At 41.8% G+C, this 24,140-nt stretch overlaps 1 protein-coding gene across 1 annotated transcript in view; it reads right to left on the bottom strand.

The window, feature by feature from the left end:
• lrmda (leucine rich melanocyte differentiation associated) overlaps positions 1–24,140 on the bottom strand; it is a 1,010,599-nt gene that overhangs the window by 323,087 nt on the left and 663,372 nt on the right. Inside the window, exon 6 of the mRNA XM_078530808.1 lies at positions 9,429–9,555. Within this exon, the coding sequence (XP_078386934.1) occupies positions 9,429–9,555 (127 nt within the window). The remainder of the gene's footprint in view (positions 1–9,428; positions 9,556–24,140) is intronic.

Below are 24,140 nucleotides of genomic sequence, written 5' to 3'. Positions count from 1 at the left end.
TTGGTGACAATTAGGCCAGCTTTTTGATATGGTAAGAATAGGCTTTTCTGTAATGTGCTTTCACTAAATAGCCTGCCACTACTTACTCACCCATGAAAATTGGCCATTTTAGTGAGGTATGGGAAGGTAACAGGTATTCAGGGACAGCCTTGAGTCAACGCTATCAGGAGAGAAGAAAATTGGCAAACTAAAAATATTTGAAAAATCATTCACCAACATTGGTTTTCATTTACGTCCAGCCAAGGAAAGCTTCGTCATCTGTTTCCCTTCATTATTAAAGATAGCTGCTTCTTGCATTGCAGTCATCCATTGTGCATTATAATGTGGCTGTGCAGTCCGATTACAGGCCTGCATGGCTTTCTACTGTGTGGGTAAGGATGAATTATCAATTGTCAAATGAATTTATTGGAACTTCCCAGTCTTTCTAGCTTGTCTTTTGTCCTTTTTCTGCCTGTATTCTTTGCTGTTCGAAGGAAACAACACCACTACTTCAGATTTCTCCCCAGGTAGTTCTTTTCTCCCAGTGTGTGATGGACATGCCACACTTCCTGAGGTTCACCTTCAAGGAGTCGTTGAATCATAATCTTGGCCTTCCTTACAGGCAGTGTCCAAGTTTAAGTTGTGAATACAACTTCGGGATTTTATCATCAGTCATACATAGCCACTCCATCTGAGCTGGGCTCTGATGATGAGTGCTTCAACTCCAGACACTTCTCCTCTTTGAAGTACCTCAGTGTTGGGCACCTTGTCCTCCCATTTGATGCCCATGATGTTCCGAATACATCTCATGTGGAACCTGTCCCAACTGCTTAATATGTCTTGAGTAGTTTCCCATGCCTCATAGACATATAGGAAGGTTGGTAATACCACAACTTTGTACACAGCAAGTTTTTTTTGTGAGTTTGATACCTCGTTTCCTCCACAGTCTCTTGATAAACAGGCAAATGCTGAATTTGCTCTAGCAATTCTATTTGCCAGCTCGCCGTCAATACAGGCATTTCTGGAGATTGTGCTTCAGAAATAGGTGAAGTTATCTACAGCCTTCAGGGTTGCATCATTGATTGCTATAGTGGATAGGGTATGGTCAGTGGCTGTTGGTAGAGTGTCTTAGCCTTCCTTAGCTGATGGCTAGCCCATAGTCATCAGCCGCTTTTGAAAACAGTCCATGATACTTTGAAGGTCATGTGGCACGAGGACAGTGTCATCAACAAACAGCCATTCCCGTTTCATCAACTTTAATAACTTAGTTGACGATTTCACTCATCTCAGGTTGAAGGACAAGGGCAGCAAATGCATGGGAACACCATCACTTGCAAGTTCCCCTCCAAGCCACACATTATTCTGACTTGAAACTATATCACCATTCCTTCACTGTAACTGGGTCAAAATCCTGGAACTCCCTTCCTGACAGCACTGTGGGTGTACCTACATCAAATGGACTGCAAGGTTCAAGAAGGCAGCTCACCACAACCTTCTGAAGTGCAATGAGGGATGGGCAATAAGTGCTGACCTAGCCAGTGATGCCCACATCTCATGTACGGATAAAGAAAAAGAAGTACTTCCTTGGCTGTAAAATACTTTGAGACCTCAGGTGGTCATGAAAAGTGCTAAACAAATGCAAGTATTTCTTTCTTCTTTATTTATAACCAAATATTTTGAGACTGAAGAATCTGCTTCAATTGCCATTGAAACATTGTTGATAGAACAAGAAAATAAATTTCAATGAATGGACAAATATAGAGAGAAAGCACAATACTATGGAGAACAGGGAAATCCAACATTAGGCTGCCAGTTTCTTATTATTACAATGCAATGAATCTGTTTCCACTGGGATTATGTTGAAACTTTGTGATAGTGTTAATCAGAATCCACTGCATCATACTAAAATCACAGTCGTTGTTGAGCCAATATTGGTGATTCTGAGAATCTGGCATCTGGGCAATAAAAGGGATTGAGCCCAGCCATGGATGACTTTCTTATAATGGGCAAAATCTCAGAGCTGCCCAAGTCATGTCAATTATATGGGATCTTGGTGTCTTTCCAAAACAATGAGATGCAACTTCATAAGAAAAATAACTTTAACTGCAAAATTTGTCTCATATTTGATTCAAGCGGAGTAGCTGCACAGAATCTCAATAAATATCATGTGGATATTATTGTCAATTTCACAAGCATCATGAACTAGGTTAGAATGAGCAGGAAGTAGAACATGATTAGACAGAAATTATGATATGAGCATGACTTTTCTGCACCCTTTTGTCAAAGCAGTACTGAATTGATGTAAACCTTTTGAGATAGAGTAGCCGTATTGAGCAGTTTTTATCTGATGTGCATTAATTCTGTTATAAATGGAGATCATGTTACTTGTCCTAGTTTTTTCTTCTGATCCTTGCCCATCTATGAACACCTATTATCTTCATACATATTTTAACTGTGACTCAGGAATAACAAACAATTATTAGTATGTATAATTTAAAGTAGGTACAAGAAACTTGTACATAATGAATGGGCATCCATTAGATTAGGTTAAAAATGAAGATGATTTGTGAGCCATACTTGACAATTCACAGACCATATGAACATGCTTATCAAAATAGTTTTTAATGTTTGAATTAAGACAAAAGGAACAAAAGAATCATAAAAATATCATGCTACTTGCATTGTTGAAACAAGAATAATCAACATCTCTGCTGAATGGTAAAGGGCTAGAAGGTAGCTATGGAAAAGGACAAGGAGCAGTCAAGAGTAAAAATACTTAATTTGAGGAGGCCAATTTCAGCGGGGTGAGAATGGATCTGTCCTGGGTAAATTGGAATCAATGATTGGCAGGGAAAACTGTAATGAAACAACTGGCTGCCTTTAAAGAAGCGATGGTTCACGTATAATCAAGGTACGTTCCCACAAGGGGGAAAGGTGGGGCTATCAAAACCAGAGTTCCCTGGATGATGAAAGAGATAGAGAGTAAGATGAAGCAGAAAATGGGGGTGTATGACAGATGTCAGGTTGAAAATACAGGTGAGAACCATGCTAAATGAACGGAGGGGAAATGGAAAAAGAAATAAGAGAGGCAAAGAGAGAGTATGTGAAGAGACTTGCAGCAAACATAAAAGGAAATATAAACGTTTTCTTTAAGCATATAAACAGTAAAAGCGTAGAAAGAGGAGGGGTGGGACCAACTGGGGACCCAGAAAAGGAAATCTATGCAGGGAGGCAGAGGGCACAACTGAGGTGCTAAATGAATACTTTACATCTATCTTTACCAAGGAAGAAGATGCTGTCAAATGCATAATGAAAGAGGAGGTAGTTGAGATACTAGATGTGCTAAAGATTCATAGATTAGAAAGGCTATCCGTACTTAAAGTTTCTGGGCAGAATATTGCCGTCGGCATGTGGGGGCGGGCCCAACACGCCGAAGTGTAAAATGACGTGTGATGACGTCGGTTGTGTGTTCCGACGTCATCGCGCATCATTTCGTATTTCATTTGGCGGATGTGCATCGGAGGCTTGCCCGCTGAACTGTCAACAGCCTATTAAGGCCATTAAAAAAGTAATTAAACTTGTTAAGAATGCTGCCCGTCCAACCTTAAGTTGGTGGGCAGGTGAAGAGTCCAAACAGCCTTTGCGTTTTTCAGGAAACCTCATCCATGAGTGAGATGAGGTTTCCTGAAGGTTTTATAAAATAATTAAATAAAATTTTAAACTTCACAAACATGTCCCAGCTCATGTGACACTGTCACATGATGGGACGTTTAAATAAAATTTTACTTTATTTATTAAAAACTCTTCTAATCCATTCAATCTCCCTGAGGCAGCTCCGTACCACAGGGAGATTGCTGTGCTCTTTTGCGAGTATGCACAATAGAGCGCAGGCCCCCGACTCTCCCTCCTCCCCCCACATGCACAGGTAGCTATCGGCTGTGCATTACGCTGGGCGGGCTCCATGCCTGCCCCAACCCGCTCCCGCCCAGCCCGCCTGCCCGCCATAGGAAAAATTCTCCCCTATAAGTCACCAGGATGGGATGGGATGCATCTTGTCATGACTCACTGGGGATAGTGCACTGTAATATCAAACCCTGATTGTTCCCTGAGCCGTGACAAAGGTGAAAAAGTTTGATCAAACCACCAGATTGCCCGTAATCTACCTAACTGTTTAATTTAGGTTAACAGAATATGAGCACCAGGTTTGTAAAATTAATAAGTGAATAACTGTTTATTAAACAAACTGTCATTAACCAGTGACAAAAGAAAAAAATATGAACTGCTAATTTCTAACTCTATAACTTAAACTCTGCCCCTTCTTAAATCCCTATACACACACACACAAGACACATAAGACACACAAAAACATGGATTTTAAGGGTGGGATAAAACAGTTCAATAACACCAGTTCCAGAGTACAGGATTCAATGGATTGATTTTGATCGATGGCTTCCAACTTCCTTTTAGTTCTTGTTGGTGACATGAGGTGGTCTTCCAGCACTTTCAGTATTTTGTTCACTGGTTGAACACTTGCCTTTCAATGTTTCTAACAGTGATTTTCCCCTTTGCCTCTTGACAGGGATTTTCAGAGCAAGAGAGCAGGTTATAGAGATATGAGAAGAACAAGCCAGCTAGATATTATTGTGGAATTACTGGAATCTTCCACACAAAGGAGAAAGAGGTTTAAGGTCTTGTTCCTTTCTGGCTAGGAGCTATTCTGCTGCGCTGCTCTTACACAAAAACTGGTCACCTGGTCAGGAGCCAATTAAAATGTTGTTGCCAGGCAGCTCCATTGGTCCCGGATTCCTTTCAGGCACCATCCTGTCTTTCATGGCACACTTTGTTCCAGGACTGCAACACTGTATATATCTCTCATCCTGTTCCAGTGGACATGTCTTTCAACCTGCAGCCATTGTAATTTTAATCCTCAGTCCAACAGAAAATAAAAAGATATCTTTTGGCTATCTCCACCTATCACTGGCCCTCTATCCAGCTCTACCAACCACAGCCACCCCCCCCACCCCACCCTCACCCCCCGCCTTAAACCAGCTTATATTTCACCTCTTTTCTATTTTTACTTAGTTCTGTTGAAGAGTCATACAGACTCAAAACATTAACTGTGTTCCCCTCCGCAGATGCTGCCAGACCTGCTGAATTTTTCCAGGTATTTTTATTTTTGTTTTAGAAAATAAAAAGATATGTTCTTTACAACAGTCCAACAGGAATAAAAAGATATGTCCCTTACAATCTGAGATTGCAGAAGGAATAAATAGAAATTACAGAGGTACTGGCCATAATCTTCCAATCCTCCTCCAATACATGAGTGGTGCCAGAGGACTGGAGAAATGTAAATGTTACACTCCTGTTCAAAAAAAGGGTGTACGAATAAATCCAGCAACTACAGGCTAGTCAGTGTAATCTCAGTGCTGGGAAAGCTTTTAAAACTGATAATCTGGGACAAAAGTTACAGTCACTTTGACAAGTGCAGATTAATTAATGAAAGCCAGTATAGATTTGTTAAATCATGTTTAAGCAGCTTGATCAAGTTTCTTAATGAGGTCACAGAGATGGCCGATAAGGGTATGGATAAGGATATGGATTGATGTGGTGTATAGGAACTTCCAAAAGGCATTTGATAAAGTACCACATAACAGGCTTGCCAGCAAAGTTGAAGCCCATGGAATAAAAGGGACAGTAACAGCATGGATACGAATTTGGCTGAATGACAGGAAACAGAGTACTGGCGAACAGCTATTCTTCAGACTGGAGGAAGGTTTACAGAGGTGTTCCACAGGGGCTGGTACTAAGACCACTGCTTTTCTTGATATATATTAGTAACCTAGCCTTGGGCGTACAGCGCACAATTTCAAAATTGGCAGACGACTCAAAACTTGGAAGTATTGTAAATTGTGAAGAAGTGGAAAAATTTCATAGACAGGCTGGTGGAATAGGCAGACACATACATGGCAGATTAAATTTAACACAGAGAAGTGTGAAGTGATACATTTTGATAAGAACGAGGAAAAGCAATGCAAAGTAAAGGATACAACTGTAAAGGGGTGCAGGAACAGAGACACCTGGGAGAGCAGTATATGTGCACAAAGCATTAAAAGTGGCTGGGCAGGTTCAGAAAGTGGTTAAAAAGGCTTGTTGGATAGTGGGCTTTATAACTAGAGACAGAGTACAAAGCAAAGAGGTTATGGTGAACCTTTATAAAACACTGGTTTGGTATCAACTGGAGTATTGTGCCTAATTCCGGGCATTGCACTTTAGGGAGGATGTGAATCCTTCAGAGAGGGTGCAGAAAAGATTTACCAGAATGGTTCCAGGGACAAAGGACATCAGTAACATGGGGTTGTTCTCCTTAGAGAAGGTCGAGAGGAGATTTAATTGAAGTGTTCAAAATCATGAACAGATTTGTGGAAAGAAACTATTCCCATTGATGGAAGTGTCAGGAACCAGAGGGCACCAATTTAAGGTAAATGGCAAAGGAACCAGTGGCAACATGAAGAAAAATCTATTTATGCATTGAGTGGTTATGATCTAGAATGCACAGAGTGCGGCAGATTCAATCATGGCTTTCAAAAGACAATTGGATAATCACCTGAAGAGAAAAAAAATTGCAGGGCAATAGGGAAAGGGCTAGGACTAGCTGAGTTGCTCTTTCAGAGACACTGCACAGGGACAATGGACTAAAAATGGCCTCAATCTGTGCTGTAACCATTCTATGATTCAATGGGCTGGGTTTTACCACCCTCTGGAGACAGGCTAGGAGGCAGGAGGGCTGGTAAAATTAAGGCAGAAGGTGTCATGAGAGAAGCCTGATGTCTTTCCGCAACCATGGCATAATCCCAGAAATGGGAATAGCAGCAGCACTGCCAATTAATTGTTCATTTAGATGCCACTTTCTGGCACTGGTGGCATTTTACTGGTGTTGAGATGGGCCATCTCCATAATGAGATGACCATCAGGTAAATTGAGGCAGTGTCCCAGTAGGTCCCAAACAAGCCTCCCTTTATGGCCGCTCCTTGGCCCAAAGAGGGGCTCCCACAGTGGAAAAGACCACCTTTGTGGTTCTGGCACTGCTGTTGGATGGTTAACCCCACTGATCGTGGGGGTCTGCCTGCCTAGCCCTGGAACGTTAAAAAAAATGCTTACCTGCCCTTTGAGGGTGCCTCTGACAGATGGGCCACCACCCTTAGTTGAACAGCAGTCCTGTCTATGGCCTCTTAATTAGCTGGCGTCAGTAAAATCCGGCCCAGATTGTTGGCTTCCAGCTGCCCAGGCTCAGTATCCATTTTCAGTCCCTGTGCCGGGACCTTGGGCCTTCTGACAAATTCTGGCCTATGATTCTACTCACATCTTCAGTATAGGGTTTGTTTTTAAACACCATATTCAACTTTAGTATTAGCCACTTTCATTTATTATCAGCAATATTCTTGGATATTATTGGGGGGTGCAGTATTTGCACCTGGTCAAAATGCATAGTAGTATCCATTTGGAGGCAATACTGAAAGCTGCTGAAATCACATGGCATAATGCCAGCACCAACCCAATATTTAGCACAAACTTCATGTTCCATCCTGTCCTGATGGTTCGGAAGTAAAGGTTTTGGTCTCTAATTGATACAGACCAGAAATGCCTCATTACAAGGTTATCCTTGTCGAAAGGCCACCTGAGGCTAGGCTTGTGGCCTCTTTTATGTTATATTCCATTCTTCCTACACTGCACAAAAGCTTAGGTTTCTAAAGACCAAGTCATAATGACTGGTGTATATCATATATTCCTGCGTAGAAGTGAGTTATTAAAGTTGTCATTATGCCATTGGAGAATGCAAAATGCAGGCAACAAGAACCCCATTATATTGCTTGACTGCCAGGAGAAAGCATGCTTATAGGCATACATTATCAGAGTTGGTCACGTTATAAATATTTTTTGAATGCAAAGATGAAATGTATGTAATACGTTGTTGGGGTAGATGTCAATTCTGGAATTTGGAACATGAGGCAAAATAGGATATAAAGTATTCACAAAAACCAGCTCTTGTTCTATGCCTCTCCTTCCCACCCAAAGGCTGTACATAGGTTTGGGGATACAGACGGAAATGTTAGTTTTTTTCCGAACATGAAAAAATGGCAGTAAATTTGTAAGGCCAATTAACATCCAAATACTTTTACCCTCTTCCTTAGCACCAGTTATATACCACACCGTGCTAAGGTAAAGCACTGCAAGATGGCTTTACTGAAGGGCTCTCATTTCTATGCTCTAGAATAGACTGGAACCTGAATCATGGTTTGCTGCCATGATTTCATTGAGTCGCAATGTAACTGGACTCAAAATGAACATAATCTTCAGTATATCCATAAAAGTTCTGGTTCACAGACGAGGTGTTGGATATTCATCTATGATTGTTGTCAAATGCTTTGATTTTGAAACTTTAAATACAAAAACAAGGATTGACACGAATGTACCTATTCTTTTTACCTTATAAATGCCATAATGTCTCACAGAAGGAAGAACTACAAGGCTTGAAAACAAATAACAAAAATATCCAATTATGCCATCAACTCTGCTACAAAAATCCAATTATCTGCAGATCTGGCCACAGCTGCAGTAATTGGTGACCTGCACTTTTGGTCAGCAGACAATCGGGATGATGAAGGCAATTAAACACAAAGTCTATACATGCCCTGCAGAGGTTATTGTGGCTGCTATATCAGACCTCATCAATTTCAAAATAAAAAGAAAGGAAGCTGCCTCCATATCTCTTCAACCGTGGTTGCAACCAAAATGTTAGTGAGGTGATCATAAGGTAAATTATGTCAATGGAATGACAAATGCAGGCTTTGCAAAAACAGAGAGGAATAATTACAGGCCCAGGATATAATTGAGCAATTTGATTGTCCTGCACTTGAGCTGTCATTTTGATGTGAATTGCTGTCACACCCTGCAATGCTACTAGAATCGGACAGCCCCGTCCACTTTGATCTATGCTTACACAAATGAAATGAGGTCAAAATCTGGTCATAAGAAACTCCCTTATGTGATTAAGGTTTTCAATTTTACAGGAGTTTTTTTTATCAGTGATCACAAAGCACAAATTGTCATTGCTTTGAGAGGAGAAAAACATGTAAACAGGCTGCAACAAAGTGAAAACGTGCATTGGAGCTAGATACCTGCTTCCTTAAAGGTAAGTATGATTTAAATTTATACTGGCTGAACAAACAGCAAAACAAAAGACCAAATCAGTTAAAGAAAGACCAAATACATGCACACATATTTTACATACAATTTGCGTTTAGAAACTCCCAGATTAATAAAATATAAATTATGTTAAAAGACCTTTATAAAGGGCACATTTTTCCAGTTTATCATGTATTTTGTGTGTTCATGATCATGTGTAGCAACACAGATAGATTGCATGTCTGTTCCCTTGGCTGATGCCTTACCAGATCATCTTTGGGTTTCACCACTTTCATGAAGGCACCCCTGGTTGCTGCTTCTTCATATTCTTTTTTTGTAACTGTTCTTGCATCCAGAAACTTCAGGTTTGGCAATTTGTGAAGGATAAAATACCTGGAAAGGGAAGCATCAAAGAGGCCTTTGTTAATAATCATATTTGCGAGTGACGTTGCCCACCAAAAACAGTCAAGAGGAGAGGATTGTGGGATGAAGAAAACAACAAAATGGAGTTAACTGAAAAATAAGTCCAGTTTTTATACGGCAATAGGCATAATACTATGAAGGATAAAAGGTGTAAAATTGAGCTAAGAGCATAAAAGGCATACCTTAGATTTTGAGACACAAGACACAAATAAGAAAGAACTTGCATTATTTATATGCTGGCTTTCACTATATCAAGATATCCCAGAGGGCATTACAGACAATGAAGAGTTTTTGAAGTATAAACATTATTGTATTACAGAGGAATACTCCAACCAAACTGCACAGCAGGGACCCACAAATAACACCTACATAAATGACCAGATAATGTGTTTATAATGGTGTTGATTGAGGAACAAATTTTAGCTAGGACAATGAAAGAGAATAAGTGAATCCCCCCAAACAGTGCCATGGAGTATTTTACCTGAGAGGGCAGACAAGCCTCCGTTTAATCACTCACCTGAAATGTGCCACCCTCAGATAGTGTAGCACTCCCTTAGCATTGACTGAAGTGTCAATCTGGATAAGGTGCTCATGTCCTTCAATGCAACATAAACTCTTAGCCTTCCAAATCAGAAATGGGGGTGCCACCTCTAAGTTGAGGCTAATGTGAAAGGTGTCAAAATCTAAGATATTCCAGAGGAAAATCATCAATATCATAGGTGGAAAGCAGTCATATTATATCCAAGCAGTAAAAAGTTATCTAAACAAACGAGGTAACTCCAGTTCAATCCAATTGAGTCCAAGCCTGATGGAAGTTCTGCTTAAAGCAGCAGCTTTCTTATTTAAATTATTTTTCTCCCCATATATTTGATATGGCACCACAATAACCCAAATTGTTTTGTAGCCTTTGCCATGCATGACAAAAGCTTTTTTGAAACATCCAGTCTCCTTCAGGTTGCACATCTTAAGGTCAAATAGCTTGAGAGATAACATTTTGGGTCGTAATTTTCATGTAGCAGAGCAACAAATGGTTAGACTTGCCTTTGACCATTTAATCGTAATGATGTTTTGCATTGCAAATCGCTGAAATATATGAACTAATAACAATGCAGTGAGGGAAATAGGGCATCTGAGACCCGAGTGAACAGGGCAAGCAACTGTCAACTGTGCATCTCCTCAACCAATTAAATTAAATTAATGCCAAATAAGATAACAAAAAAAAACAGACGATTAAGAGAAGAAGAAAAAGAAGCAAAAAGGACAAGTTTTAATTTAATTTTACTGTTTAAAAATCTCAAACAATTAAAATTTGAAGAAATGAGATGCCACACTTGTAATAGTTAATTTTCAGTGTCAGGTTGTTTGGCAGTAATTAGCACCTATCACATTATTAAGCACATGAATGTCACTTGAGGCAGATAGTGAGATGACATTTTTGCAAAGTTAACAGTGGTGCATCACATCTCAGACAGAAACTTCCAGATTTCCACATTTAATCTCATATCTGCCCCCTTGCCTGAAGTTGCTGCTTTTGTGCATAAATAAGGGGAGCGCCATTAGCCTCACTGTTACATTGAGAGCAAATTATGGCCCTGTACATTTGGTATAGTCAGATTAGGCTCAAACTACACTTCTTCAGCTGTCATTTGGATAAGACTGGAATTATTTTCTTCAAAATTATCTTTTTAAAACAACATAAATAAAATGATTTCCCCACAGAAAACCTAAGTAAAATGCATTTGATAGATTATTTGAGACTTCCATTTCAGTGACAATTTGGTCAACTTGCAATACATACAAGATAATGTGACCAGGAAATCTGCAGCTGAAATCTGTTTGCTACTTTCCACAACTTATATCAATTAATAATTTATTTCCTTACGAATGTCCCTCCTTTGAGGGCACAAGAGTTTTTTAAACCCTCATTTTATTGTCAACATTAGTCAAGAAAATATTGACTGATTGTTCCCTTCCTTAGCTCATAGATGCAACTAAATCCATCCTGGCTGAAATTGCTTATCACAGTAGAAACCAATGACAGAAAGTCAGACTTTCTTGATACAGTTCAATATCACACCGCAAAATACTGCTGGAAATGAAGGAGTTAAGGTTCAACATCTGAGTCTAACAAGAGCTACTGATGTTGAAAGCACCTTGGCTTAACAGAGAAGCCAAACTGCTAAATTCAGATTCAGATATTGAAATCAGCATGGAGCTGAAAAGAGTAATTTCTTGGCCTTGAGGAATCTAATGAGGATTGGAAGCTCAATATCCTTTTCTATTCTAGCCCTGAAAAGCTGGTAATTGCTTTGCTCCACTGGGTATTAAGTACTTGGGCCATTTTCCTACTACTGTATCACTATAAAACAAAATGTAGTATAATTAGTGTCACAGATATGTCACCTCATCAGCACCGGCCAAACCCAAAGTAAACATATGCCAACATTCACAGAAGTTAAATTCATCACGTTCAATTAGCATTACATTATTGTGCTTGTTCACTAGCTTGAGTTGATTTTCATATTAACTCTTTTTTTAAACATAAGCTACAGAATTACAGAGAGCTCTGGATCATGACTTGTCTGGAAAGGAAACAGTAGTGGTTTGGGAAGACTATTACGAGAGATGCTTAGGTCTTTTTGTCAAGCCAGTCATTTCTATTTGGATGGGTGGGTTGCCATGTGCCTTTGCAGTTTAATCTTGTACTTGTGTAGGGAGTGCTATTGAAGTGGCTGTCTGCTGCTGGCAGCAGGCAAATCATTGAGACAAAGATATTTAATAATTTCTGCTGATTCAGGCTCAGTGAGTACATTTTTAAAAAAACTCAGCAATCTTCTGTAGTGCTTTGACTTATATTGGTTGTATAAGACGGAAGGAGGGAAGAGAAGCAATCTCTCTTACCATAGTGACATGCATTGTTCGGTTAGAGTTTGGAAAAATAGCACCAATTTGCATTTATACATTGCCTTTAATACAGAAAAATATTCAGAGGTTCACAGAAGTATGAAAAGATAACGAATGCTGATCCGAAAATTAGGTATTAGATGCGGTACTTTAATGTGGGTCATAAAGCTGGCCTCTTACACATCTCCGATTAATATCGTTCCACCATTGGTGGTCATTCTACAAGCTGTCTAGGCCCTTAACACTGGAATTCTCTCCCAAAACCTCTCCACCTCTCTCTCTTCTGTTAAGAAACCTATCTCTTTAACCAAGTTTTTGGTCACTTGCCCAATTTCTCTTTACGTGACTCGATGTCAAACTTTGTCTACATTACACTCCTGTGATGCGCCTTTGAAGTTTTACTCCGTTAAAAGAGCGATGCACATGCAAGTTGTTGTTTCAAGGGAGCTGGAATGGCAAAAATAAAAAAGCCCAAGAGCTGGCTAGCGTTGGGATTTTAAAAGTGATTACGAAATACAGCAGAGCTCAATTAGTTCCAATATCAGGAGATCCGTTGGGTGATCTGGCTCCTTGCACTTACAGTAATAAATCCAGCTCTCTTAACCCAGCATTTGTAGACACATAAACAACTGGCTTCCTTTACTGAGCACTGTACCAGTACAAAAACCAGGCTCACTCAATCACAAATACAAAGGCAAAATATCGCGGATGCAGGAAATCTGAAATGTAAACAGAACATGCTGGAAATGTACAACAGGTCAACCCTGCTGAGCATTTACAGCATTTTCCATTTACCCACTCACAAGCAAGTTTTGGAGGGATGGGATGGAAGATTCTCTAGGCTCAGTGTAGTGACTTTATAACCTGAGAAGATTTCTTGTGCTTATGCTTTCTAGCTGAATGGTAAGTGCCACCTAATCTAAAATCTTCCAATTATGTACAATTTTATGCACAACAGAGGAAATACTCCCCACTTGGCTTAAAGGCCAAACATATTGGGAAAGGCACTGTATGCAGAGCAGGTGGCCCCGCTCCACAGCTTAAAAGTTGGGGAGAGCCTCCTTACACTTGGCCAGGAAACCCCGAACCAGTTTTATGATCCTGAGCCCGTTAATTGGCTCAGGGTGGGATTTCCACCCCCATCTGGGAGGACAACCCGCTCAGAGCTGCTGGCCAATTAGATGGCTGGCCGCTATCTAGCCCCAGCAGCGTTACCAGACATGGTGTTCACTGCTGGTGCTGCTGGCAGAACCCAATGAACAGGAACCATGCCATCAGACATCCAAGTTAAGTCCCAGGTTTCACCAGCAACAGGCTAGCAGGCCCTGGTGAGGGGTTTTGGGGGCTGGATTCAGCAGGGCTTGGGGGTGGGACGCTACTTTGGGGAGGGCCCCTATTGGCCAGAGGATGACCAAACAGAAGGCACCCTCCCTCCCCCCAGCCAGCACCAAGACTAGCAGGTTTTACCTGGCAGCCTTGCCACTTGGCCTAGGAACCTGCTGGCGATTGGAGGGCAGCCCTTAAGTGGCCATTAATTGGCCACGTAAGGGACTCAAATTGGCCCATGGGTAAGCAGGCTGTCTGATGCCTCCCCACAGCTGATAAAGTACCAGTGGTGGTGGATAGGTGATGGGCATGGTGCTCTACCACCATGGTGGCTGTTTTAATGGCTGCCAGTCCGGCTCCCAAGGGGTGGACATAAAATTTCACCCTTTTTTTGCCACCTTAAAAATATATAAAATAATGAATTTCCTCAGAACTCAGACATACATACACTGCTGAATTGTGAGATACTCAGCCATTCAGGTGAAAAGGCTCCAATGTTTGATTTTTAGTTTTTGACTAGTTATGAGGTGGAAATGGAATCATTAAAATTAGCCTCAATAGGCAGATATTTAACTGCTGAGTTGGGGGGGTTTAAATGGCCGCAAAATGATGGTGGGTCTGAAATCTGACATAATCGTGCCCACTTTCAGGTTTTATCAGGGAATGTCACAAGGCAAGCGGGAAACACCCATGGAGATGTTGTGTCAGTGATTTATGCAAACAAGCAATTAATTGTGACTTTAACTCAGGATTCTGACCTTAACAACCAGCAAGTTTCCCAAGCTCTGTGGAGCTTGCCTGGGTCAAGAAAGCGAGAGCAGTGTGAGGAGCCATTGACCAATTAAAATGACAGACTTGAATACCTGTAAAAAGTGAAACTGCACAGGTGCTGGCCTGCCTATGTGAAAGGCATTAACTTTGGGGGAGGTGATGGTGTAGTGGTATTGTCACTGGACAAGTGATCCAGAGACGCAGGGTAATTCTCTGGTGGGTTTGAATCCTGCCATGGCAGATGGCGGAATTTGAATTCAATAAATATCTGGAATTAAAAGTCTAATGATGACCATGAAACCATTGTTGATTGTTGTAAAAACCCACCTGGTTTACTAATGCCCTTTAGGGAAAGAAATCTGTCGTCCTTACCTGGTCTGGCATCCACATGGCTCCAGACCCACAGCAATGTGGTTGACTCTTAAATGCCCTCTGAAATGGCCGAGCAAGCCACTCAGTTGTAACAAACCGCTACAAAGTCACAAAAAAGGAATGAAACCTTCAGACCACCCGGCATCGACCTACGCACCGGAAATGATAATGGTAATCTCAGCCCTGTCGATCCTGCAAAGTCCTCCTTACTAACATCTGGGAGCTAGCGACAAATTTGGGAGAGCTGCCTCACAGACTAGTCAAGCAACAGCCTGACATAGTCATCCTCATGCAATCATACCTTACAGATAATGTCCCAGGCATCACCATCACCATCCTTGGGTATGTCTTGTCCCATCAGCAGGACAGACCCAACAGAGGTGGTGGCACAGTGGTATACAGTTGGGAGGGAGTTGCCCTGGGAGTCCTCAACATCGACTCTGGACCCCATGAAGTCTCATGGCATCAGGTCAAACATGGGCAAGGAAACCTGCTGCTCATTACCACACACCGCCCTCCCTCAGCTGATGAATCAGTGCTCCTCCATGTTGAACACCACTTGGAAGAGGTACTGAGGGTGGCAAGGGTGCAGAATGTACTCTGGGTGGGGGACTTCAATGTCCACCACCAAGAGTGGCTCGGTAGCACCACTACTGACCGAGCTGGCAAAGTCCTAAAGGACATAGCTGCTAGACTGGATCTGCGGCAGGTGGCAAAGGAACCAACAAGAGGGAAAAACATACTTGACCTCATCCTCACCAACCTACCTGCCGCAGATGCATCTGTCCACAACAGTATCGGTAGGAGTGACCACCGCACAGTCGTTGTGGGGATGAAGTCCCGCCTTCACATTGAGGATACCCTCCATAGTGTTGTGTAGCATTACCACCGTGCTAAATGGAATAGATTTTGAACAGATCTAGCAACTCAAGACTGGGCATCCATGAGGCGCGGTGGGCCATCAGCAGCAGCAGAATTGTACTCAAACACAGTCAGTAACCTCATGGCCCAGCATACCCCTCATTCTACCATTACCATCAAATCAGGGGATCAATCCTGGTTCAATGAAGAGTGCAGGAGGGCAAGCCAGGAGCAGCAACAGGCATACCTAAAAATGAGGTGTCAACCTGGTGAAGCTATAACACAGGACTACTTGCATGCCAAACAGCATAAGCAGCAAGTGATAGACAGGGCTAAGCGATCCCACAACCAATGGATCAGATCTAAGCTCTGCAGTCCTGCCACATCCAGTCGTGAATGGTGGTGGACAATTAAACAATTCACTGGAGGAGGAGGCTCCACAAACATCCCCATACTCAATGATGGAGGAGCCCGGCACATCAATGCAAAGGATAAGGCTGAAGCATTTGCTACAATCTTCAGCTAGAAGTACTGAGTGGATGATCCATCTCGGCCTCCTTCAGAGGTTTCCAGCATCACAGATGCCAGTCTTCAGCCAATTCAATTCACTCCATGTGATATCAAGAAACGACCGATGGCACTGAATACTGCAAAGGCTATGGGCCCTGACAATATTCCAGCAATAGTGCTGAAGATTTTGCTCCAGAACTTGCAACGCCCCTAGCCAAGCTGTTCCAGTACAGCTACAACACTGGCATCTACCTGGCTATGTGGAAAATTGCCCAGGTATGTCCTGTACACAAAAAGCAGGATAAATCCAACCCGGCCAATTACAATCCCATCAGTCTACTCTCCATCAGTAAAGTAATGGAAGGGGTCATCAACAGTGCTATCAAGCGGCACTTGCTTAGCAATAATCTGCTCACTGATGCCCAGTTTGGGTCCCATCAGGGCCACTCAGCTCCTGACCTCATTATAGCCTTGATTCAAACACGGACAAAAGAGCTGAACTCCCGAGGTGAGGTGAGAGTGACTGTCTTTGATATCAAGGCAGCATTTGACCGAGTGTGGCATCAAGGAGCCCTAGCAAAACTGGAGTCAATGGGAATCAGGGGGAAAGCTGTCCGCTGGTTGGAGTCATACCTAGCACAAAGGAAGATGGTTGTGGCTGTTGGAGGTCAGTCATCACAGCTCCAGGACATCACTGTAGAAGTTCCTCAGGGTAGCATCCTCAGCCCAACCATCTTCAGCTGCTTCATCAATGACCTTCCTTCCATCATAAGATCAGAGGTGGGGTTGTTTGCTGATGATTGCACAATGTTCAGCACCATTCGTGACTCCTCAGATACTGAAGCAGGTCTATGTCCAAATGCAGCAAGACCTGGACAATGTCCAGGCTTGGGCTGACAAGTAGCAACTAACATTCACACCACACAAGTGTCAGGCAATGACCATCTCCAACAAGGGAGATTCCAACCATCATCCCTTGATGTTCAATGGCATTACCGAATCCCCCACTATCAACATCCTGGGGGTTACCATTATCCAGAAACTGAACTGGACTAGCCATATAAATGCTGTGGCTACAAGAGCAGGTCAGAGGCTAGGAATATAGTGACAAGTAACTCACCTCCTGACTCCCCAAAGCCTGTCCACCATCTACAAGGCACAAGTCAGGAGTGTGATGGAATACCCTCCACTTACCTGGATGAGTGCAGCTCCAACAACTCAAGAAGCTTGACACCATCCCAGACAAAGCAGTCCGCTTGACTGGCACCACATTCACAAACATTCAATCCCTACACCACCGACGCACAGTAGCAGCAGTGTGTGCCATCTACAACATGTACTGCATGAATTCACCAAGGTTTCTTCGACAGCACCTTCCAAACCCATGACCACTACCATCTAGAAAGATAAGGGCAGCAGATAGATGGGAAAACCACCACCTAGAAGTTCCCCTCCAAGTCACTTACCATCCTGACTTGGAAATATATCGCCGTTCCTTCACTGTCACTGGGTCAAAGTCCTGGAACTCCCTCCCTAATAGCACTGTGGGTGTACCCACACCACATGGACTGCAGCAGTTCAAGAAGGCAGCTCACCACCACCTTCTCAAGGGCAACTAGATATGGGCAATAAATGCTGGCCCAGCCAGCGAAGCCCACATCCCATGAACGAATAAAAAAAAATGTGCTCACAGTACTTGTTCTGAATGTGCGCTCTCACTATTTGACAGGTGACTTCCAACTTTTTGGAAGACCAATTCACCTAGCTTGGACTTTACATACCTTGATCTGATCTTCCCTGCTGTCAGCCTTCAGCAGGAGGAGGAGCTTATGCAGCTCCACCATGAACCTCTGATGAGGAACAACAGAAGCAGCAACATCAACACCAACAGCATAAGCTGCCTTCTCCTCAGCCACATAGCACTCCACAGGCCAGAAGGGATGGACACAGATCCACAGTTCAAAGGAGAAGATAGCCCCACCTCATCCCCAACACCACATGGAGTCTACAGACAAAAGATCAGTTTTTTCAACATGTCTGAGCACCTGTACCTCATGAGAATCAGGCTTTCCTGACAGGTCATTGCTGATATCTAGAGTTGCCTGGAACAACACCACCTTCATAGTGAATTGTCAGTGAACTTCAATTTGGCAATCACTGGAGGACTAGTACCAGTTCTCTTTGTCCCCCTAGAGTTGTGTGTTGTCTTTTCTTACAAGAAAAGAATGCAGTGAGTTATGAGTGTGAAAATGGATTGTATGGAAAGGAGGGATTGATACTAATTGCAAAGGATGAATGTGAGGGGTGGCTGTGAGATCACAAAATCAGAGTGAACAACAATGTTGGTTGTTCAGATTGGGATGTGAGGCGATGTCTGGAGAGGGAAAGGAATGAATGGAGCTGCAAGGAATGTTGGTCAAAGGAGTTCTGGGCAGGAGAATGTTGGGACAGTCATTGTGGGGGTTGGCATCTGAAAGTAGGATGCCACTCATCTTTCCTGCCCTCATGAGGTCACTGACATCTTGGGGAATGTATCCAGGTTTGAGGATAGCATGCTTGCTGTTCACTTCCTCGGCCACTTCCATCTATGCCTGCTTGGTTTGAGAGACTGACTTCTTCTTCCCCTCTATTGAAAAAGCACAGCACTTTACTTCAGTCCCTCGATCCAACAGCAGGGCCTCCAGGTAAGAGTCAGAGATGCTCCCACATCTCCTTTCCATTCCTTTGGTTGCTGAAGCCTCAAGAAGCAATATAGAATTCAGCCACTCTGACCCATGCTGAGATCCTTTTAAGTAGAAATCCTTCTTTTGATAGATGTGAGTTGTCAACATGCCCGCACTCAATGATAGATCCTGAAACCTAAAAGTGGGATGCTAATGCCAAAGCTGAGTTAAAGAGCCAGGGAAATGCCAACTTCTCTGAGAAACGGGTTTCTGACCCACTGCTGGCCTCCCCGATGCAAGCAGGTTTATTATATTAAAATTCCACCCAACGTCACTAAATTTGAATTGGGCAAAAAATTGCCAAGGTTCCATGATTTCTATCCAATGATCCCTAAAGAATTTATATAGCACATTTCACAACCACCAGACATCTCAAAGCACTTTACAGCTAATAAAGTACTTTTTGAAGTGTAGTCACTGTTGTAATGTAGGAAATACAGCAGCCTATACGTGCACAACAACTTCCACAAACAGCAATGTGATAATGACCACATAATCTATTTTTGTGATGTTGATTGAGGAATAAATATTGGCCAAGACATTGGGGAGAACTCCCCTGCTCTTCCCCGAAATAGTTACATGGGGTCTTTTGCATCCACCTGAGCAGATAGATGGGGTCTTGGTTTAACATCTCGTTTGAAAGACCGATAGTGCAGTGCCCCATCAGACTGCACCAGAGTGTCAACCTTGATTTTTGTGCTTAAACCCTGGAGTGGAACTTGAACCCAGAAACTTGTGACTCAGAGGACAGAGCACTGCCAGGTGAGCCACAGCTGACACTGTAGAAAGTTAGAGTGTGCGCATCGTGAACACAGGCAAAGACTGATATATGTTCCTATATAATGTCATCATTATGTATCGAATGTCTACTTACTCATGAAGGAATAGTTGCTTGTAAAAGTACCAGAAGGCTACCAGAACTAATGAGGCTACACTTCATAATATACCATTACCTCCAAAAGTAACAAAGGGATGAAAGGGAGGAAAACTGAATGAGAACAAGAGCAAGTTCATGAACGTGAGATTGGTGGGAAGTGGGTAGCATTTTATAAGAAATAGGTTTGTGATGTCAATGCACTTAGTATACAGAGGAAATCTCCCTACGGTAAGTATGCAATGGCAACTCATTATCATTTTGGATAAACTGCACTAATATGCATAAGCAAACAAGCAAAAGGCAGTTCTTTTAATCAGTACATGGCATGTGCCTGAAAAATATCGCATGTCAAAGTATCACTCATGCTGAGCTGTCATTCTCTCACTTGGATTGGTTCAAATATCATATTCATAAAACAAAAAATCTCAATGGAAATAGAAGGGAATGAACCAATGAACGAATAATTTATCAAAAAATTATTTTTTATTAAAAAGGACAGTCATTTCCTGTTGGTTTGTTCCAACATTCAATATCTAGTCTTTTCCCAAGGGAAGGAGCAAGAGATTTACAATCAACTGTCAACTTGCATACAAATTTCCCTTATCCACAGCAATTACCTCTAATTGACTTCAGGATGTGCCTACTTACAGCAATCCCTTTGCCCCTCTAAATTACGCAATAAGATGCTATGTTTTATTTGATACAAAATTCTTTCTCTTATAAAATAACATATCCTCCCAATTTACTGTGAGCAATGCCAGAGGAGATTTTCTAATTTTAAATAAATATAGAATTAATTAAATGTTCGGTTAGTTTTGTTTTCGAGAAAAAACGTCAGCACTACACACAAAATAAATAATGGCTATTAAGAGTATAATACATTTCATCTCGATTGCCATGGCTCCAAGTAAATCAATTTGAGTTAGGCATTTGGAACTAATTTGAATCCAAATATGTTTTCAGTCTTGACAATACTGGTCAATGCACATGTTCAACAGGAATTTTAAAGACTTTAACCCACATTCTGGGTTATTTTTTGGTCAATGTGCAAAGTAAACACCAAAAAAATTCAAATTCAGAACTTACCTTTAAATAAGGTTATTATATAACAAGCTGCATAGAAATGTAATAATCAATAATAAAACTCAATGCTGAGTGAATGATGTGATATTAGGAGGAAAGTCTAAAAGTTTGGTTAAGGAGCTGGCTTTCAAGAAAGGTCTTAAAGGAGGAGACTCAAGAGGAAAGTTGGTGTGGATTAGGAAGGGAATTGTAGGTGTAAGACAGAGACAACTGAAGTCACACCTGCCAATGTGGAAGAGGGATTTGGGCAATGGTGAGCAAAAGAGATTGGGGGTTGCACAAAAGGGTAGAGATGGAGGAGATTTATAAGGCTGGAGAAGACTTTCAAGAGTGACAGGTCATAGGCCATGAATGGATTGAAACATGAGAATGAGAAATGTAATTTTGAGGTGTCATGTAATTGGGTACTAACATAGGATAACAAATAAAGGGATAACGTGTGTGTGGGATATAAACAGAAGGAAAGAAAAATTGGAATAAGAGTGAAATAAAAGAGATGGAAATGAAAAAGTTAATGAAAAAGTTTTTAAAAGTTGATTTTTAATAAATGTATGCTGCTTCCAGCAAGCATAAATGAGCCATGTTATAAGCTTGACTGATTAGCTTAAATTTGTTGTTAGTGTAGCTATTGGCGCACCCAGGATTGTTCAGCAAGTGCTGCCCAATCACAGAATCATATTTAATGGTAGTCATTTTGTTTTCAGTTTTGCCAGTGCAGGCATGAGTACGGTGTGTTACTCTATTGCAAACAGCTGAAGAAACATGTTGTTTAATTTGATCAGCCAACCATTGGAACATACGGCCTACATACCCAGCAGTGCACCGGCACTGAAATTCATATGCAAGGTTGCTCAATTGTGTGGCAGGCAGAACGTTTTGGATTGATGGCAGTATCCTATCAGTGGAAAATGCCACTCGTGGCACCACTGCATAGTAACAGCGTGAAATGACTTGCTTAACCTGTTGTTCAAATTTTTGAGGTATGTTGCCTTTCCAGGGTAATTTGAGGTAGACTGGGTACTTTTCAGGTCCGAAAGTGGTGGCCTTTGGCCCATGTGAAAGTTTGTGCAATTGTTACGATCCCCAGCTGATGTTACCCCTGGATAAGCCTGATCCCAGAGTGGAACCCAGCTTGATAGATCCTAACTTTTATTTGTTTGTTTAGATACAGAGGAGAGTAGCTACTGAACAGAGGCACGGGGTCAGCTGATGAACTTTTAAAAAAAAGAATAAAGCATTTATTCAACAAGATGAACTATATTACCATACTCCTTCACCCACAACTACACCTTTCCAGATGTATACGGATTTGTAAGGATAACACAAGTTACAAAAGCTCTCTTATACTTTGATGTTCACAGTAAGTACCCAGTCCATTTAAACCTATGGCACCCTGTGGTCAGACAAACCACAGTCTGACCTCAAGTGACAGATGCCACCTCAACTAGATGCTATGGGTCTCTCCTCAACTCCCCCCAAACGCTTGTCACACCATGAGCCAATCAGTCTCACTGAATTCTGTCCTTTACACGAGGGTTTCCACTCTCTGCTCTCCAAGACCTCGCCTTGGAATCTCGTCCCAAACTGACATTTTCTCTCAGACACCTTCCACAGGGAATTGAACTCTCCTTCTGATGTTCTTCTTCCCTGGGTCACCACATGCATTCAAGCTGTCCTCCATGCACTCTCTCTCACTAACTCAGCCTCAACAGTACACCATTGCTTCACATGTCCATAGCAAAGAATTATAGACCTTCCGTTGTCTCTTTGAACCTCCTTTCAAGCTGTTTTCACTTTAAATCTGAAGCTTGGAGCCTTTCTCTCTGCCCCTCACTCTTAACTTCACTTAACAGGACCTTTTCCCAGGTTCCAGTCCTTCCTTTGACTACAAGGTCTCCTTTGAACTTTCCCCTCGTCCACTCTCCTGGATTTTTGGGGTTTTTCTTCACTTGGGACCTTTTTGTTCGTTAGGGAAATCTGCAGTTCCCTCTCCTACTGTCCAGTCTCTCTGGGGTCCTGGCTTCAATTGAACTTAAAACTGCTATTTCCTTATATGTATATGTCTGAGGGAGGAACCTGCCTATCTGGCCCTCTGTTGCTAGGCAACAACACTATTCTATCTACTCTTGTGTGTTTACTTTTATTTTATAGGGGGCGTAAACTTCTCATTAGAAATGCAAGCAGTCTTTTAAAGTGAAACTAAAACTTCATTTGGCCTTTCTTAACACACAGATACAGAAATCCCACCCCACCCCCACTAGAGCTGTACCTTGAGTGTCCTGCCATCCACTCTTAATTAGCACTTTTCTTAGATAATATCACCACCTTCAACACCTCTTTGATCCTTTCGTCTGTGACATCTTTTGATTATCTGCTCCTATCACTGCTTGCTTGTCCCTACAACCACCCCACCCTCAACTTCTCTCCCCCGCCCCCCCATCTTAAACCAGCTTATATTTCACCCCTCTCCTAACTATACTCAGTTCTGTTGAAGGGTCATGTGGACTCAAAACGTCGACTCTTTTCTTCTCCACCGATGCTGCCAGACCTGCTGAGTTTTGCCAGGTAATTCTGTTTTTGTTTTGGATTTCCAGCATCCGCAGTAGTTTTTTGTTTTTATCTCTTTCCCAGTGGACCTGTTAGGCAAGCATTGCCTGTGGCCTTCAATGTGACTGTCACTTTTTGAATGCTGCAACTTATATCAAATGGAACTAAACTTTTAAAAGTTAAAGTCACACAGCAAATAAACACTGAGGAAATAGTTACACACAATGTTGGTTTACACACTTGGAATTTCAATCCAAGATTTCTAGTAATTTCCTGCATTGCCTGCCACAAGGACCCAGTGATGAATAGACTAGAGTTCCATAAATACTCATTAAAGTTTTATGGCTTTAACATAGAACCCTGTTGAAAAATGTCATTAATAAAAGGCATTTCATGTCACTAATTCAAAGAGGCAGCTTCCACAAAAGAATAACACAGATGGCAAAAAATTCCTTTCCAATGGTTGGCTCACTGTTTAGTACAGATAAAATCTCTGCTTTTACCTTTAAATTGAAATAAGATATATCAAGGCAAGATGAAATACAAATAATGTCAAAATATTATTTCACTTTCTCTAACCC

This window comes from Cetorhinus maximus, chromosome 27 (genome assembly GCF_964194155.1).
Source record: "Cetorhinus maximus chromosome 27, sCetMax3.hap1.1, whole genome shotgun sequence".
Taxonomy (NCBI): domain Eukaryota; kingdom Metazoa; phylum Chordata; class Chondrichthyes; order Lamniformes; family Cetorhinidae; genus Cetorhinus; species Cetorhinus maximus.
The sequence above is the reverse complement of the archived record's forward strand: the minus strand, read 5'-3'. Positions and strand labels throughout refer to the sequence as shown.